At 45.2% G+C, this 20,000-nt stretch overlaps 1 protein-coding gene across 1 annotated transcript in view; it reads left to right on the top strand.

Moving 5' to 3' along the window:
• Positions 1-20,000, top strand: part of LOC143281451 (neuronal acetylcholine receptor subunit alpha-4-like) — a 36,878-nt gene that overhangs the window by 113 nt on the left and 16,765 nt on the right. Inside the window, exons 1-5 of the mRNA XM_076586665.1 lie at positions 1-205; positions 5,260-5,414; positions 8,581-8,625; positions 13,007-13,116; positions 16,921-17,059. The exon at positions 1-205 is cut by the window's left edge and continues 113 nt beyond it. Coding sequence (XP_076442780.1) covers positions 91-205; positions 5,260-5,414; positions 8,581-8,625; positions 13,007-13,116; positions 16,921-17,059 — 564 coding nt within the window. The 5' untranslated portion in view covers positions 1-90. The remainder of the gene's footprint in view (positions 206-5,259; positions 5,415-8,580; positions 8,626-13,006; positions 13,117-16,920; positions 17,060-20,000) is intronic.

Genomic DNA, 20,000 nt, shown 5'->3' with positions numbered 1-20,000 from the left:
ACATGATTTCACGGAGAAACACTGAGGCGTGTGCTTGACAGATCAGCAGTGAGGAGAGGTGTTTCTGTTGGTGTTCAGCCCAGAACCAGCATGGCTGTGTGCAAGTGTGTCGGGTCAAAACGTTGCTTCTGGCCTCCTCTCCTACTGCTGTGTTGCTGTGGTCTGCACTGCGCATCTCCACTCCAGTCAGGCAACAGCCCAGCAGGTGAGATCCCTTTATGTTCTGACAGTCCCAGTCCGCTGGCTGCTCACGGCGTGTGTGTGTGTGTGTGTGTGTGTGTGTGGTTTTCAGCATACTGTCATTTGGCAGCCGACGTGTGTGCGGGGAGTTGGGGGTGACGGAGGGGGGAGGGGAGGGGGGTCTCAGCGTTCATGCCGTGAGTGATAATATCAGTCTGCATCACACACAGGTTATGTTGATGTCATTGATAATGTCAGTTGTGTTGATGTCAGTGATAATGTCAGTCTGCATTACACACAGTCTGTGTTGATGTCAGTGATAATGTCAGTTGTGTTGATGTCAGTGATAATGTCAGTTGTGTTGATGTCAGTGATAATGTCAGTCTGCATAATAAAGTTGTGTTGATGTCAGTGATAATGTCAGTCTGCATAATACACAGTCTGTGGTGATGTCAGTGATAATGTCAGTCTGCATAATAAACAAGTTGTGTTGATGTCAGTAATAATGTCAGTCTGCATAATAAACAAGTTGTGTTGATGTCAGTGATATGTCAGTCTGCATAATAAACAAGTTGTGTTGATGTCAGTGATAATGTCAGTCTGCATCACACACAGTCTGTGTTGATGTCAGTGATAATGTCAGTCTGCATCACACACAGTCTGTGTTGATGTCATTGATAATGTCAGTCTGCATAATACACAGGTTGTGTTGATGTCAGTGATAATGTCAGTCCGCATATGCACAGGTTGTGTTGATGTCAGTGATAATGTCAGTCTGCATCACACACAGGTTGTGTTGATGTCAGTGATAATGTCAGTCTGCATAATGCATAGTCTGTGTTGATGTCAGTGATAATGTCAGTCTGCATAATACAGTCTGTGTTGATGTCAGAGATAATGTCAGTCTGCATAATACATAGTCTGTGTTGATGTCAGTGATAATGTCAGTCCGCATAATACACAGGCTGTGTTGATGTCAGTGAGTGATTATGACAGTCTGTTGTGTTATTATGGGTTTGGGCCATCATCTGAAGTGCATAATGTTTTGTTTGTATCAGTACGGATTCCTGTCACTGTAATTGAAACGAGGGGACATGCATGGTATGCGCTTCTGTGTTACTGTGTTTATGTCCATGTATTTAACATGCAAACGCGCGCACACGCACACACATTCACATACACATATTCATACACACACTGACACACGCAATACAACACACACACACACACACACACACACACACACACACACACACACACACACACCGTGACACGCACACGCACAAACACACACACGCGCGCGCACGTACACATACACGCACACACGCGTACAGACGCACATATATTTACACGTACACACACACGCGCGCGCGCGCGCGAGCGCACATGCACAGAGGCATTCACACACACACACACACACACACACACACACACACACACTGGCACATGCAATATGAACACAGCCTGTGACATGCAGGTCAGCGAATCAGCTTTCAGCCATCTGGTTCACAGTCACATTGCAGTCCACACACACACACACACACACACACACACACACACACACACACACACACACACACACACACACACACACACACACACACTTTCTCCGTCCTTGTGCGTTTTTTTTTTCTTACAGAGAAGCAGATTTACCAATCTGATTTACCTGTCAGATTTGCCTGTGCAGATTTATCTGTCGGATTTAATAGTCAAATTTTCCTGTCAGATATACCTGTGCAGATTTACCAGTCATATATAACTGTCAGATTTGCCAGTCAAATATAACTGTGCAGATTTACCAGTCATATATAACTGTCAGATTTACCAGTCAAATTTCCCTGTTAGAATTTACCTGTCAGATTCATCAGTCAGATTTACCTTTCAGATTCATCAGTCAGATTTACCTTTCAAATGTATTCGTCAAATTTACGTGTCAGGTTTACCTGTCAGATTTATCCGTGAGATATACTGTCAGATTTATTTGTCAGATTTATCCGTGAGATATACTGTCAGATTTACCTGTCAGATTAAAAATTGTATCCATGAGATCTACCTGTCAGGTTTGTCCGTCAGATTTACCTGTCATTAATCTGTCAGATTTAACTGTGCAGATTTACCAGTCAGATTTATCATCCACATTTACCTGCGCAGATTTACCTGTCAGGTTTATCCGTCAGATTTATCAGTCAGGTTCACCAGTCAAATTTACCTGTCAGATTTACCCGTCAGATATGCCTGTCGGATTTATTCGTCAGATTTACTGTCAGATTCACGTGTCAGGTTTACCTGTCGTTTATCCGTCAGATGTATCTCTCAAGTTTATCCATCAGATTTACCTGTCATTAACCTGTCAGATTCACCAGTGGATCAGTCAAGTCTCTGAGGAAAGTGATTGAGGGAGTCTGTTCTGTTCCATATATCGATCAGTGGCTGTCTTGTGAAATGGGTGATCAATACAGTGTGTCAGTGTGTTCTGTTCCATATATCGATCAGTGGATGTCTTGTGAAATGAGTGATCAATACAGTGTGTCAGTGTGTTCTCTTCCATATATCGATCAGTGGCTGTCTTGTGAAATGGGTGCTCAATACAGTGTGTCAGGGTGTTCTCTTCCATGTATCGATCAGTGGCTGCCTTGTGAAATGGGAGGCAGACGTTGCTTTCCCCCCACTATTGCAATCTCTCTCGTTTCCATAAATATATGCGTTCTATTATCACCCTGTGATATGTACTCATGTTCGTGCCCCTCAATACGTATTGCTTCTACAGCTGTCTGCTTTGTTCTTCTGTTTGTTGGGCCTGAATTGTCTGTCGCTACTTCTTGTCGCCTCCTCTGTCTCCAATGTGCATGCCCGGCCGCGCGCGCGCGTGTGTGTGTGCATATGCGTGTGTGTATGTGTGTGTGTGTGTGTGTGTGTGCATATGCGTGTGTGTTTGTACGTGTGTGTGTGTGTGTGTGTGTATGTGTGTGTATGTATGAGTGTGTATGGGTGTGTGTGTGTATCTGTGTGTGCGCGCGCGCGTGTGTGTGTGTACGTGCGTGTGCCCAAACATTTGACTGAGCCTCATTGAACCTAATCAATTTTGCTTAATCTTTACTCTGGTTTGGTCTTATTCTTTTGCCTGGACTCTCTCTCTCTCTCTCTCTCTCTCTCTCTCTCACTCACTCACTCTCCCCACCCCCCACGCCCACCCCTCTCTCTCTCTCTCTTCTGTGTATCTGTTTTTCTCTTTCTCAGTCTTTAACAATCCTTTTTCATACATAATTTCTAAGCAATTTTGCATGCACCCTCCCACCCCCTCCCACAGACAGACTCATCGGCAGACATACAAATAGTGATAGCGTTAATTAGCATCAGCCCTCGTGCATTTAGTCTCAAAAACAGAACATCTTTGACCTAACGTGATGTCTGACATTCAGTCCCACAAACAGAACGTCTTGGGCCTAACTTACCTAACGTGTGTCCTACATTCAGTCCCACAAACAGAACTTCCGTCTTGGGCCCAACTTACCTAACGTGTGTTCTACATTCAGTCCCACACACAGAAAGTCTTGGGCCTAACTTACCTTAACGTGTGTCTGACATTCAGTCTGGCCACAAATAGAACGTCTTGGGCCTGACTTATCTTAACGTGCGTCCTAAATTCAGTCCCACACACAGAACGTCTTGGGCCCAACTTACCTAACGTGTGTTCTACATTCAGTCCCACACACAAACGTCTTGGGCCTAACTTTCCTTAACGTGTGTCCTACATTCAGTCCCACATACAGAACGTCTTGGGCCTAACTTACCTTAACGTGTGTCTGACATTCAGTCTGGCCACAAATAGAACGTCTTGGGCCTGACTTATCTTAACGTGTGTCCTACATTCAGTCCCACAAACAGAACGTCTTGGGCCTAACTTACCTTAACGTGTGTCCTACATTCAGTCCCACAAACAGAACGTCTTGGGCCTAACTTACCTTAACGTGTGTCCTACATTCAGTCCCACAAACAGAACGTCTTGGGCCCAACTTACCTTAACGTGTGTCCTACATTCAGTCCCACATACAGAACGTCTTGGGCCTAACTTTCCTTAACGTGTGTCCTACATTCAGTCCCACAAACAGAACGTCTTGGGCCCAACTTACCTTAACGTGTGTCCTACATTCAGTCCCACACACAGAACGTCTTGGGCCCAACTTACCTAACGTGTGTTCTACATTCAGTCCCACACACAAACGTCTTGGGCCTAACTTTCCTTAACGTGTGTCCTACATTCAGTCCCACATACAGAACGTCTTGGGCCTAACTTACCTTAACGTGTGTCCTACATTCAGTCCCACATACAGAACGTCTTGGGCCTAACTTACCTTAACGTGTGTCCTACATTCAGTCCCACAAACAGAACGTCTTGGGCCTAACTTACCTAACGTGTGTTCTACATTCAGTCCCACAAACAGAACGTCTTAGGCCTAACTTTCCTTAACGCATGTCCTACATTCAGTCCCACATACAGAACGTCTTGGGCCTAACTTACCTTAATGTGTGTCCTACATTCAGTCCCACATACAGAACGTCTTGGGCCTAACTTACCTTAACGTATGTCCTACATTCAGTCCCACACACAGAACGTCTTGGGCCCAACTTACCTAACGTGTGTCCTACATTCAGTCCCACATACAGAACGTCTTGGGCCTAACTTTCCTTAACGTGTGTCCTACATTCAGTCCCACATACAGAACGTCTTGGGCCTAACTTACCTTAACGTGTGTCTGACATTCAGTCTGGCCACAAATAGAACGTCTTGGGCCTAACTTATCTTAACGTGTGTCCGATATTCAGTCCCTCAAACAGAACGTCTTGTGCCTAACTTTCATTAACATGAGTCCTACATCCAGTCCCATAAACAGAACGTCTTGTGCCTTACTTACATTAACATGTGTCCAACATCCAGTCCGTTACTTTCATTAACGTGGATCTTACATTCAGTCCCACAAACAGAACGTCTTGTGCCTTACTTACATTAACATGTGTCCAAGACTCAGTCCCACAAACAGAACGTCTTGTGCCTTACTTACATCAGCGCGTGTCCGACAGGTGCCGGGCACGGAGTGAGACGAGTGCCGGACGAGCAGCGGCTGTACGAAACCATCATGAACACGTACCAGCCGTCAGTCATGCCCCACGTGGCCAACATGACCTTGACCCTCACTGTGGCCTTCTCCTTGCGCCTCAACCAGATTGTCAGCCTTGTGAGTCATGTGTTTGTTAGCCAGAAAGGTGGAGGGGATGGAGGGAGGATTGATGGGGTGGGTGGGGGGGGGTGGAGGTGGAGAGGACTCACATGTGGATTACATGTGGATTAACTTTGAAGAGGACTTACATGTGGATTAACTACATGGAGGGGTGGAGAGGACTCACAGGTGGATTAACTACATGGAGGGGTGGAAAGCGATCACATGTGGATTAACTACATGGAGGGATGGAGAGCGATCACATGTGGATTAACTACATGGAGTGTGGAAGGGGTGGAGAGGACTCACAGGTGGATTATATGGTGGGAGGGGGGAGATGACTTAGTGGATTAACTACATGGTGGTGGTGGAGGGGACTCACATGTGGATTAACTACATGTATGGATGTAGAGGACTTACATGTGGAATAACTACATGAGGGTGGAAGGTGTGGAGAGGACTTCACAGGTGGGTTATGTGGTGGGAGTGGGGAGATGACTTAGTGAATTAACTACATGGAGGGGTGGAGAGGACTCACATGTGGATTAACTTCATGGTGAGTGGAAGGGGTGGAGAGGACTCACATGTGGATTAACTTCATGGTGAGTGGAAGGGGTGGAGAGGACTCACATGTGGATTAACTTCATGGTGAGTGGAAGGGGTGGAGAGGACTCACATGTGGATTAACTACATGAAGGGGTGGAGAGGACTCACAGGTGGATTAACTACATGGAGGGGTGGAGAGGACTCACAGGTGGATTAACTATATGGAGGGTGTAAGGGGTGGAGATGGCTTACATGTGGATTAACTACATGGAGTGGTGGAGAGGACTCACAGGTGGATTAACTACATGGAGGGGTGGAGAGGACTCAGGTGGATCAACTACATGGAGGGTGTAAGGGGTGGAGAGGACTCAGGTGGATCAACTACATGGAGGGGTGGAGAGGACTCACATGTGGATCAACTACATGGAGGGTGTAAGGGGTGGAGAGGACTCACAGGTGGATTAACTACATGGAGGGGTGGAGAGGACTTACATGTGCATTAACTACATGGTGGGTTGGGGGCCTCACAGGTAGATTAACTACATGTGGGTGGGATGGGTGGAGGGATGCACTTAGAAACGGCGTAGGAGATGAAGGAAGGACGGGAGGAGGCGAATGAGCAGAGAGAGTGAAGGTTTGGCGTGGAGGGAGAGAGACAGATGAAAGAACAGCACCAAGTACTGACAGAAAGAAGAAAGCAAAGCATGAGCACGCCCTGACAGAAACACATCGATACCATTCCTACCTATATGGAGTAGACTTCTAGGTAACAAAAGGGTTTTTCACGCATATTCCAGTATTCCATGCAACACTCGTTCTTCTCAAAGGGAGTCTGTTGTCGTTTCCGAGGACCAGATTATTCATTTGAACTTTTGTTTTGTTTCTATGTCATTTACACGGCACAAATTATCCACTTAAACTTTTGTTTTGTTTCTATGTCGTTTCCGTGGCACTTTTCTGTCTTGTTTCGGCGTCTTTTTGAAGGACCAGATTATCAATTTCAGATAAAAATCAAATCAAAACCACTTCATCAATCCACATGGAAATACATTTGTACAACCACAGGCTAAACACCAACATACAATAATTATGCGCACCATAAAAGACATTAAATAAGACGAAGACAGCGCAAATAAATCATATATACAAGTAAGATACACACACAGACACACACACACAGGCGCACGTATGCACACACACCCACACACACACACAGGCGCACGTATGCACACACGCACACACGCACACACACACACACACACACACACACACACACACAACCTATCTCATACCAATAAATTCAGTAAATTAACAGTAACGTACATTTAATCCATTTAAAAAAAAAGATTTTATCAAGCCTTTTCTTGATTCTATTGTCGTTTGCATGGAATAGAGGACCCATTTAAACTGCCAACGTGTTTCAAAGGAGCAGATAATCAATGCACACTTTTTTTTTCAAATTAACATCGCATTAATGCAAACGTTCGTCTTGATTTAAACAGGATGAACGGAAACAGGCGCTCCATTGTTTTGTTTCAAAGACGTTGTACGTAAACAGGTTCTTTGTTTTCTTTTTTGTTTGTATGTTTGTTTGTTTTTGTTTCAAACAACATGAACGGAAACAGGGGCTCCTTTGTTTTGTTTCAAACATGATGAACGGAAACAGGGGCTCCTTTGTTTTGTTTCAAATATGATGAACGGAAAAAGGTGCTCCTTTGTTTTGTTTCAAACACGATGAACGGAAACAGGTGCTCCTTTGTTTTGTTTCAAACACGATGAACGGATAAGGGCCCCTTTGTTTTGTTTCAAACAACGGAAAAAAGGGCTCCTTTTGTTTTGTTTCAAACAAGATGAACGGAAACAGGGGCTCCTTTGTTTTGTTTCAAACATGATGAACGGAAACAGGGGCTCCTTTGTTTTGTTTCAAACATGATGAACGGGAAAAGGGGCTCCTTTGTTTTGTTTCAAACATGATGAACGGGAAAAGGGGCTCCTTTGTTTTGTTTCAAACAACATGAACCGAAACAGGGGCTCCTTTGTTTTGTTTCAAACATGATGAACGGAAACAGGTGCTCCTTTGTTTTGTTTCAAATATGATGAACGGAAACAGGTGCTCCTTTGTTTTGTTTCAAACACGATGAACGGAAAAAGGGCCCCTTTGTTTTGTTTCAAACAAGATGAACGGAAAAAAGGGCTCCCTTTGTTTTAGTTCAAACAAGATGAACGGAAACAGGTGCTCCTTTGTTTTGTTTAAAACAGGATAAACGGGAAAAGGTGCTCCTTTGTTTTGTTTCAAACACGATAAACGGAAACAGGTGCTGTTTTGTTTTGTGTCAGTCATAATGAGCAGAAACAGGTATTCTATTTCTTTGTTTCAAACCGGATGATCTGAATCAGGTGCTCTTTTGCTTTGTTTCAAACAAAATAATCGGAAACAGGTGCTCCTTTGTTTTGTTTCAAACATGATGAACGGAAACAGGTGGTCCTTTTCTTTTCTTTTTTCCCCAAATAATATGAACGCAAACAGGTGCTACTTTGTTTTGTTTCAAACAGGATAAAACGCGAACAGGTGCTCCTTTGCTTTCTTTCAAACAAGATAAACGTAAACAGGTCTTCCTTTGTTTTGTTTTTCAAACAGGATGAACGGAAACAGGTGCTGACCACAAACGTTTTCATCGATCAGGTCAGTTTGTTCAGGTCTGTATATCGAGGTTTAGGTCAGTTTAATTCGATCACTGTAATTTTTTTTTTCCGGGGGTTCTTTCGTAGTGGTGATGAGGTAAGTTTGATTGGGTCACTGTTTGAAGTGACTACGTGGTCAGTTTGATTAGGTCACTGCATTTATTGTGACTATGAGGTTAGTTTGATTAGGTCACTGTATTTGTAGTGAAGATCAGGTCAAATTGAGTAGGTCACTGTATTTGTAGTGACTATGAGGTCAGTTTGATTAGGTCGCTGTAATTGTAGTGACTATGACAGTATGAGGTCAGTTTGATTACGTCACTCTATTTGTAGTGACTATGAGGTCGAATTGATTAGTTCACTTTTTGTAGTGACCATAAGGTCAGTTTGATTAGGTCACAGTATTAGTAGTGACGATCAGGTCAAATTGATTAGGTCACTATTTGTAGTGACTATGAGGTTAGCTTGATTATGTCACTGTATTTGTATGACGATCAGGTCAGTTTGATTAGGTCACTGTATTTGTAGTGACTATGAGATTAGTTTGATCAGGTTACTGTAATTGTAGTGATGATCAGGTCAAATTGATCAGGTAACTGTATTTGTAGTGACTATGAGGTCAAATTGATTAGGTCACTGTAATTGTAGTGACTATGGGGTCAGTTTGATTAGGTTACTGTTAGTTTGATTAGGTCACTGTATTTATAGTGACTCTGAGGTCAGTTTGACTAGGTCACTGTATTTATAGTGACTGTGACAGTATGTGGTCAGTTTGATTGATGCAGTTTCCCGTCGGTCCGACGGATGAATAGGCAAGCAGGCTTATCTGTCGGTGTGTGCCCTCATATGGGAGAAGAGGCCAATTTTGGATGCGCAGCACTTCCCACAGGTGTTGCAAGGGAAAACGTTTCCAGAAGTTGAGGCCTGCTTCCTTCGCTCATGCTTCTCCTTCATGGCCAGCGTTCTCTTGTTTTCAAACGTCTTTATGCCACTAGAGCACAGCATCCTGCAGCGAGAGCGGTCAAGGGCATCAGTTTCCCAGGAAGAGATGTCTATGTCACAGGGTTTGAGGTTTGTCTTCAAGGTGTCCTTGAAGCGCTTGCAGGGTAATTCAAGTTCACGGTGGCCTTCCTTCAGCTGGCCATACAAAAGCATCTTCGGGATCCTGCTGTCTGTCATGCGGACAACGTGTCCTGTCCAGCGTAGCTGGCACTGGATCAGCAGGCTTTCGATGCTGGGCCTGCCGCTCCTCTCTAGGACCTGGAGGTTGGAGACCCTGTCTTGCCACTTTATGCCGAGGATCTTTCGTAGGCATTTCTGGTGAAACTGCTCAAGTTGTTGAATGTGACGGCGATACGTCGTCCATGTTTCACAGCAGTACAACAAGGTGGTCAGCACAACAGCTCTGAAGGTTTTGATTTTTGTGCTGAGCCTGATGCCTTTGTTGTTCCGCAGCCTGTTGTTGAGTCTGCCAAAGGCAGAGCTGGCCTTGGCGATGCGCAGCGTCACTTCTGCATCAAGGGCTCCGTTGCTGCATAGGGTGCTGCCCAGGTAGCAAAACTTGTTGACTGACTTGAACTCTGTGTCATTGATCTGTCCATAATAAACTGTATGTCCTCATGGGTGTGTGCAGCAAGCGCGCAGTCATCAGCAAAGAGGAACTCTCTCATCAGTGCCTCAAACACCCTGGACCTGGCGTGAAGTCGCCACAAGTTGAAAAGTTTGCCATCTGTGCGAAACTGAATGTAGATGCCCCGGTCACAGTCTTGGAAGGCGTTAATCAGCATGGCAGAGAAGAGAATGGAGAACAGTGTGGGTGCCAGGACGCAACCCTGCTTCACTCCATTTACCACAGGGAACGGATCCGACATGTCAGTATTTTCATGTACACTCGCCTGCATGCCATCGTGGAAAGACGCAATCAGCTGGATTAGGCTCTCTGCGCAGCCGAACTTTAGGAGGATCTTCCACAGACCATGGCGGTTCACCGTGTCTACAAAGACCATGTGGAGCTCCTTGTTCTGCTCACGGCACTTCTGTTGCATCTGGCGTACGGCAAAGACCATGTCACTTTTTCCCCTGCCTGAGCGGAAGCCGCACTGTGCTTCAGGGATGACTGTGTTGGAGACATGGTCAACCAGTCTGTTCAGTATGATGCGGGCGAAGATCTTGCCGGCGATGCAGAGGAGCCGGTAAGGATGTCTTTCCTGTCTGTCAGTAGGGTGGTCTGGTCCAAGGCTCGACCGGTTGATCCTGTGACTCTCGGCCCATACACAGCTCGGAGACCATCATGGAAGGTCTTCATGTTGTGAGCATCAGCAGCGGACTGAAGGTCTTCAGATTTTCTCTCCCACCAGGTGTTCTTCATCTCAGACAGCCTCTTCTGTACGAGTTGCTTGGTTTGCAAGAACTGGGTTTTCTTCCTCTGGCAGTCTTTATCGGAAATGTGATCCTGATGCCGTATATGCAGTGTGTTCAGGAGCTTGGAAATTCCAGAGTCGTTCTCGTCAAACCGGTCTTTGTGGCTTCTCTGTACAAAGCCGAGTGTGTCAGCTGCTGCTGTGTACACATCATCTCTAAAGGTCAGTTTGATTAGGTCACTGTATTTATAGTGGCTATGACAGTATGAGGTCAGTTTGGTTAGGTTACTGTTAGTTTGATTAGGTCACTGTGTTTATAGTGACCATGAGGTCAGTTTGATCATGTCACTGTATTTGTAGTCACTATGAGGTCAGTTTGATTAGGTCACTGTATTTATAGCGACTATGAGGTCAGTTTGATTAGGTCACTGTATTTATAGTGACTATGACAGTATGAGGTCAGTTTGATTAGGTCACTCTGTTTGTAGTAACTGTGAGGTCAGTTTGATTAGGTCACTGTATTTGTAGTGACCACGAGGTCAGTTTCATTAGGTAACTGTATTTGTAGTGATCAGGTCAAATTGATCAGGTCACTGTATTTGTAATGACAATCAGGTCAGTTTGATTAGATCACTATGTGTAGTGACTCTGAGGTCAGTTTGATCAGGTCACTATTTGTAGTGACGATCAGGTCAAATTGATTAGGTCACTGTAATTGTAGTGACTATGAGGTCAAATTGATTGGGTCACTAATTGTAATGACGATCAGGTCAAATTGATTAGGTCACTGTGTTTGTAGTGATTATGAGGTCAGTTTCTTTTGGTCACTGTATTTGTAGTGTCTATGAGGTCAGTTTTATTAGGTCACTGTTTGTAGTGACGATAAGGTCGGTTTAATTAGGTCACTGTATTTGTAGTGACTATGAGGTCAGTTTCTTTTGGTCACTGTATTTGTAGTGACTATGAGGTCAGTTTGATTAGGTCACTGTATTTGTAGTGACTATGAGGTCAGTTTGATTAGGTCACTGTATTTGTAGTGACTATGAGGTCAGTTTGATTAGGTCACTGTATTTGTAGTGACTATGAGGTCAGTTTGATTAGGTCACTGTATTTGTAGTGACTATGAGGTCAGTTTGATTAGGTCACTGTATTTGTAGTGACTATGAGGTCAGTTTGATTAGGTCACTGTATTTGTAGTGACTATGAGGTCAGTTTGATTAGGTCACTGTATTTGTAGTGACGATCAGGTCAGTTTGATTTGGTGACTATTTGTAGTGATGGTCAGGTCAGTTTGATTAGGTGACTATTTGTAGTGATGATCAGGTCACTTTGATTAGGTCACTATTTGCAGTGACGATCAGGTCAGTTTGATTAGGTCACTATTTGTAGTGTCACAGCGAAGGATGCCCCCATGATTGTCACAGTAATGAGTGTCACAGAAAATAGTGTCCCCATCATTGCCACAGTAATGAGTATCACAGCAAAGAGTGCCAGGACTGTTACATCTGGGAGTGTCACAGCAATGTGTCCACATCATTGTCACAGTAATGAGTGTCACAACAAATAGTGTGACAGTATGGAGTTACAGTATGGAGTGTCACAGGAAATAGTGTCTCCATCATTGTCACATTAATAATTGTCACAGAAAATAGTGTCCCCATCTATGTCACAATAATGAGTATCACAGCAAATAGTGTCGCCATCATTGTCACAGTATGGAGTGTCACAGCAAATTGTGTCCCCACTTGTGTCACAGTATGGAGTGCCACAGCAAATAATCCCCTAATTGATGATTGTCATAGTGATGATAATCCCCATGTTTGTCAGTGATTATTATCCCATGATTGTCATTGTGATGATTTCTCCATGATTGGCAGTGATCATTGCCCCCGTGATGTCATAGCAATAACTGCTTCAACGATTGTCAGTGTAATGATTGTCCCCACTGCTGTCCCCAGACATGGATTGACCTGGGTCTGGCAATGATTACTCCAATGATTGTCATTGTAATTATTTCCTCAGACATGGATTGACCCGGGTCTGGCCTGGGACCCCAACAACTTCACTGACGTCAGAGCCCTGCGGATACCCGCAGACCATGTGTGGCTGCCCGACACCTTTGTTTATAACAAGTCAGTTGGTTTGTCGGCTTCTCTGTCCGTCCGTCTGTGTGTTTGTTTGTCTGTACATCTGTCCGTTTGTGTGTCTGTCAGTGTTTTTCATCTTTTTCTTCTTCGTTGGAAGATTGGTGAATTTCTATGTTTGTTTTATCTTCGAGTAAGCTTTCACATGTACAGCCGTTTTGCCCTGTCACTTATATCCTTTTTTGACTCACTTGTGTAAACAAAGTGAGTCTATGTTTTAACCCGGTGTTCGGTTGTCTCTTTGTGTGTGTGTGTGTGTGTGTGTGTGTGTGTGTGTGTGTGTGTATGTGTGTGTGTGTGTGTGTGTGTGTGTGTCCATAGTAAACTTTAACATTACCATTTTCTCTGCAAATACTTTGTCAGTTGACACCAAAGAAAAATTCAGTTCTTTCCAGCCTACATTCAGTTTCACACAGATGGCAAACTTTTCAACTTGCAGCGACTCCACACCAGGTTCAGGGTGTTTGAGGCACTGTTGAGAGAGTTCCTCTTCGCTGATGACTGCGCGCTTGTTGCACACACCTGTGAGGACATGCAGTTCATTATGGGCAGGTTCTCAACCTCCTGCAGGCGCTTTGGACTCGCCATCAGCCTCAGCAAGACGAGTCCTTGTACCAACCAGCTAGCTCACAGAACGACAGTGCCTCTCCCCCACCTGCAATCAAGATCGATGACACAGAGATCAAGTCAGTCAACAAGTTTTGCTACCTGGGCAGCACCCTATGCAGCAACGGAGCCCTTGATGCAGAAGTGACGCAGCGCATCGCCAAGGCCAGCTCCGCTTTTGGCAGACTCAACAACAGACTGTGGAACAACAAAGGCATCAGGCTCAGCACAAAAATCAAAACCTACAGAGCTGTTGTGCTGACCACCTTGTTGTACTGCTGTGAAATATGGACGACGTACTGCCGTCACATTCAATAGCTTGAGCAGTTTCACCAGAGATGCCTACGAAAGATCCTCGGCATAAAGTGGCAAGACAGGGTCTCCAACCTCCAGGTCCTAGAGAGGAGCAGTCTGCCCAGCATCGAAAGCCTGCTGATCCAGGGCCAGCTACACTGGACAGGACACGTTGTCCGCATGACAGACAGCAGGATCCCGAAGATGCTTTGAGGCCACCGTGAACTTGGAAGACCCTGCAAGCGCTTCAAGGACACCTTGAAGACAAACCTCAAAGCCTGTGACATAGACATCGCTTCCTGGGAAACATGCCCTTGACCTCTCTCGCTGGAGGATGCTGTGCTCTAGTGGCATAAAGACGTTTGAAAACAAGAGAACGCTGGCCATTAAGGAGAAGCGTTAGCGAAGGAAGCAGGGCTCAACTTCTGGAGACGTTTTCCCTTGCAACACCTGTGGGAAGTGCTGTGCATCCAGAATCGGCCTCTTCTCCCATATGAGGACACACACCAATAGATAAGCCTGCCTGCCTGCCTACTCATCCGTCGGACCGACGGGAGACTCCATCACAGGGCTTTCACTCTATCTATTCGCCCAAGTAGTCTTTTTCGGAAAATACTAAAATCAGTACTCTGAGTGAACTTTATAGATCTATTGGCTGAGCCCTGAAGGTCATGGGCAAAAATAAGTTGCGTACACATATTTATACCTATTCAAAGCGCGTGCTCATATTCCTCGCGAACGCGAAGGACGCCAGTATGTTCAGTCAACCTTAAATAGCTGAAATTGACAGCACTATCCATAGTTCATCAGCTACCACATTGTGCTGTGGTAACTTGCACATTGTATAAAGATTACCCCTTGCACACAGTACACTTCTGGTACTGAAATATATCTGCATATACCAAGGACATAGGACATTATATGATTACCCCACTATCAAAAATATCATCACATTATTTCACAGTGCATACACATACGGACCAGACTTGGAGAATGACCAAAAAGATGCTACAGAAAATCCAGACCTTTATCACAGTTGTCTGAGGAGCGTTGGACAGATAAAATTAGAAACGAGGACCTGTGGCAAAGATGGGGACAGAAACCAGTGGAGAAACAGATCCCGAGACGAAAATGGGGATGGACTGGCCATACCTTGGGGAAATCACCATCCAGCACTACACACCAGGCCCTGACCTGGAACCCCCAGGGGAGAAGGAACAGAGGACGGCCAGAGAACAGCTGGAGGTGGGACACTGAAGCAGAACTGAAGAGGCTGGGATCCAGCTGGAGGGATGCAGAAAGGACAGCCCAGAGACGAGTTCGGTGGAGAAACGTCGTTGATAGCCTGTGCTCCACAGGGAGCGAAGGGCCTAAGTAATTAAGTACACATTTTTAAAAAACAACCCTTGACAACAAGGAATAATCATGTATCACAAAATACATACACTGACAGTGACACACACATGAAACAACACAGCATTTCAGCGCTGCACCCACTGACACATTCACGAGTCAGTCAGTCACTATTGCCTTTCGGAATAGTTATCAAAATGTTCAACCTACCAGAGTTTCCGTGGTACTCTCTGCAGAGCAGTGAACTTCCCCCAGTCTTTACGTACGACAGGACACAGAATGAGAAGGAGATTCACACGAAGAACACGGAATAACTGCTCTTCGCCTTTCGGTGCGCACACACCCACTCAAATTTTCCCCCGGCAGTCAACACTCCCGCTTGTAAACTTGGTGAACTAACTGCAAACAACTTGCATCAGTCCTACTCTCTTAATTTCTCTTATTCACATAACACTTACAGTTCCTCTTATTTCACTCTTCTGCTCATAGTAAATAGATATGATCAAACTAGCAGTTAAAAATTGAAAATGAATGCTTCCACAACATCACTCCGGTAACTCAGAAGTTCTCAGCTTCAAACAAGACTATCTGTTGGCCTCAAACAAACCGAGGTGTGGTTCAAACAACCACGTAAAGTGTGACTTGAGCTGGAGTCCGCAGTCCAAGTGCCTAATTAATGCTCAATCACCATCACTAAGTCGAGCAGACCCTCGAACCTCACTCTGAACAGGGGTGATGACACCGACCTCCAACAGGGGACAATAATCAGCTCCTAGCCTTTCCTTACCTGTCACCCTTGACCAACAGAGTGAAATGAATTGACTCACCCTGTCAGAGCGTTTGCGCCAAATTTCCCCAGTTATGCAGGGATCAAGTAATGACTCTCAAAACATCTTTAGTTCGGCCTGAACAGGGTAAACAAGAAGGGACTTGACATTGGCTCACTCTCCGTGTGTGAGCAGACGACAATTTTCGCAAAAGCGGCCGCGTTTGTCTGTCACCTCAGAGTGTGGTAGATTTGATTTGCCCAGATCGCTAGCATGCACACTAAAACCATGATTCTGAGGTGGCTCCTTCTCATTGGGTAGAAGCTGTTTGTGAAGTGAGTGTGTATGTGTGTGTGTGTGTGTGTGTGTGTGTGTGTGTGTGTGTATGTGTGCGCGCGTGCGTGCGTGCATGTAGTTTCTGTGTGTATGTAATGCTTGTGCGTCTCTGATCATCAATGTGTGTGTACATGCATACCTATGCCCCAGCCACTGGCCTGCTTGTCATGTCTTCAGCCAAAGTGACATTAGTACCCGCTTTGTCTTCGGCCAGAGTGATATTCGATACCCGTGTTGTCTTCACGCAAGTTTATGATAGGTACCCATGTTGGCTTCAGCCAAAATGACATTAGTACCCGCGCTTTGTCATCGGCCAAAGTGATATTAGTTGCCCGTGTTGTCTTGAGCCAAAGTGATTTAGATACCCGTATTGTCCTCAACCAAAGTGATAATTATGAGATACCCGTGTTATGTATCCACCTTTGTTCACGTTCAGCGCTGACGGCGGGACGTCTGGCTTCATGCGGGGGACCTACGTTCAAATCCAGAGTGACGGCCGTGTGCTGTGGCCTGTCCCACTTCGCCTCCGATCCTCCTGCAGTGTGCAGATCACCTACTTTCCCTTCGACAGCCAGGTCAGGGCCGGCAAGTCTCACTCCCTCTGTCTGTCTGTCTAATTTCCCTTTGACAGCCAGGTCAGGGCTGGCAACTCTCACTCCCTCTGTCCGTCTGCCTGTATAATTTCGCTTTGACAGCCACGTCAGGGCCGTAAACTCTCACTCCCTCTGTCTGTCTGTCTGTCTGTCTGTCTGTCTGTCTAATTTCCCTTTGACAGCCAGGTAAGGGACGGCAACTCTCACTCCCTCTGTCTGTCTAATTTCCCTTTGACAGCTAGGTCAAGGCCGGTAACTCTCACTCCCTCTGTCTGTCTGTCTGTCTGTCTGTCTGTCTAATTTCCCTTTGACAGCCAGGTAAGGGACGGCAACTCTCACTCCCTCAGTCTGTCTAATTTCCCTTCGACAGCCAGGTCAGGGCCGACAACTCTCACTCCCTCTGTCTATCTAATTTTCCTTTGACAGCTAGGTCAAGGCCGGTAACTAGCACTCCCTCTGTCTGTCTGCCTGTCTGTCTGTCTGTCTAATTTCCCTTCGTCAGCCAGGTCAGGGCCGACAACTCTCACTCCCTCTGTCTGTCTAATTTCCCTTTGATAGCCAGGTCAGGGCCGGCAACCCTCACTCTCTCTGTCTGTCTGACTGTCTTACTTCGTTCGTGGGCTGCAACTCCCACGTTCACTCGTATGTACACGAGTGGGCTTTTCATGTATTACTGTTTTTACCCCGTCATGTAGGCAGCCATACTCCTTTTGGTGGGTGTGTATGCTGGGTATGTTCTTGTTTCCATAACCCACCGAATGCTGACACGGATTGCAAGATCTTTTACGTGCGAAGGGGGTTCAGGCACTAGCAGTTCTGCACATTTGTTGACCTTGGAGATCGGAAAAATCTCCATCCTTTATCCACCAGGCGCCGTTACCGAGATTCGAACCCGGGACCTTCAGATTGAAAGTCCAACGCTTTAACCACTCAGCTATTGCGCCCGACGTCTGTCTGTCTACTTTCCCTTCGACAGCCAGATCAGGGCCGGTAACTCTTCCTCTGTCTGTCTCGGTCTGTCTCTGTCCGTCTTTCTGTTTGTCTGTCTGTCTTGCTCACTTGTGTGTGAACTCATAAGTGTGTCAGTGTGGGTATATATGTATGTGTGCGTGTGAGCACGTGCGCATGCGCATGCGTATGTGTGTGTGAGCGAGAGAGAGAGAGAGAGTGCTTGCGCTTTGCGTGTGCACGCGTGTGCGTGTATAACGCGCACTTGATTGCGTGTATGTGTGTGTGGGTGCGTGCATGCGTGCGTGCATGCGTTTTTGTAAGTGTGTGTGACTGCATGTCTATACGTGTGTTTGTGCCTGTATCTGTGTGTCTTTATCTGTTGGGATCTGTGTCTGTGTGACTGATGTGTTGATATTAATTTTAAGTGTGTTTTGAACACCCCCCTCCCCGAAACGTACACCCTAATGACAATGTACCTCATATACGTACACCCTAATGACAATGTACCTCACATACATACACCCTAATGACAATGCACCTCACATATATACACCATAATGACAATGCGCCTCACATACGTACACCCTAATGACAATGTACTTCACATACGTACACCCTAATGACAATGCACCTCACATATATACACCATAATGACAGTGTACCTCAAAAAGTACACCCTAATGACAATGTACCTCACATAAGTACACCCTAATGACAATGTACCTCACATAAGTACACCGTAACAATGTACCTCACATCTGTACACTCTAATGACAATGCACCTCACATATTATGTACACCCTGATGCCTGTACCCGTTGATCTGTACCCTAATGACTATGTAGTCCAAATATGTACAGCCTTATGACTATGTAGTCCACATATGTACACCCGAATGACTGTGTAGCCCACATATGTACACCCTAATGACTATGTAGCCCACATATGTACACCCACATATGTACACCCGAATGACTATGTAGTCCACATATGTACACCCTACATATGTACACCCTAATGACTAAGTAGCCCACATATGTACACTCTAATGACAATGCACCTCACATATTATGTACACCCTGATGCCTGTACCCGTTGATCTGTACCCTAATGACTATGTAGTCCAGATATGTACAGCCTTATGACTATGTAGTCCACATATGTACACCCGAATGACTATGTAGCCCACATATGTACACCCTAATGACTATGTAGCCCACATATGTACACCCACATATGTACACCCGAATGACTATGTAGCCCACATATGTACACCCACATATGTACATCCTAATGACTATGTAGTCCACATATGTACACCCTAATGACTATGTAGTCCACATATGTACACCCTAATGACTATGTAGCCCACATATGTACACCCGAATGACTATGTAGCCCACATATGTACACCCGAATGACTATGTAGCCCACATATGAACACCCTAATGACAATGCACCTCACATAATTATTATATACACCCTGATGCCTGTACCCGTTGATCTGTACCCTAATGACTATGTAGTCTACATATGTACACCCTAATGACTATGTAGTCCACATATGTACACCCTAATGACTATGTAGCCCATATTATGTACACCCTAATGACTATGTAGCCCACATATGTACACCTTATGCCTGTGCCCATAAATCTGTATGACAATGACTTACTATCCCACACATGCACAACATATTGACTATGTACCCCACATATGTACACCCTGATAAGTATGACCCCACAATTCTGTACCCTAATTACTATATACCCAACATATATATACCCTAATGACCATGTATCCCATATAAACACATCCCAATGCCTGTACCCACAGATCCGTAGCCTAATGACAATGCACCCCACATATATATACACACTAATGACTATGTACCCCACACATATACACCTTAATGACTATATACCACACATATGTATATACCATAAAGATGATGCACCCCACATATATATACA

Source organism: Babylonia areolata, chromosome 1, assembly GCF_041734735.1.
Source record: "Babylonia areolata isolate BAREFJ2019XMU chromosome 1, ASM4173473v1, whole genome shotgun sequence".
Classification (NCBI taxonomy): domain Eukaryota; kingdom Metazoa; phylum Mollusca; class Gastropoda; order Neogastropoda; family Buccinidae; genus Babylonia; species Babylonia areolata.
Note: the sequence above shows the minus strand (reverse complement) of the source record. Positions and strands in the feature narration are given on the sequence as shown.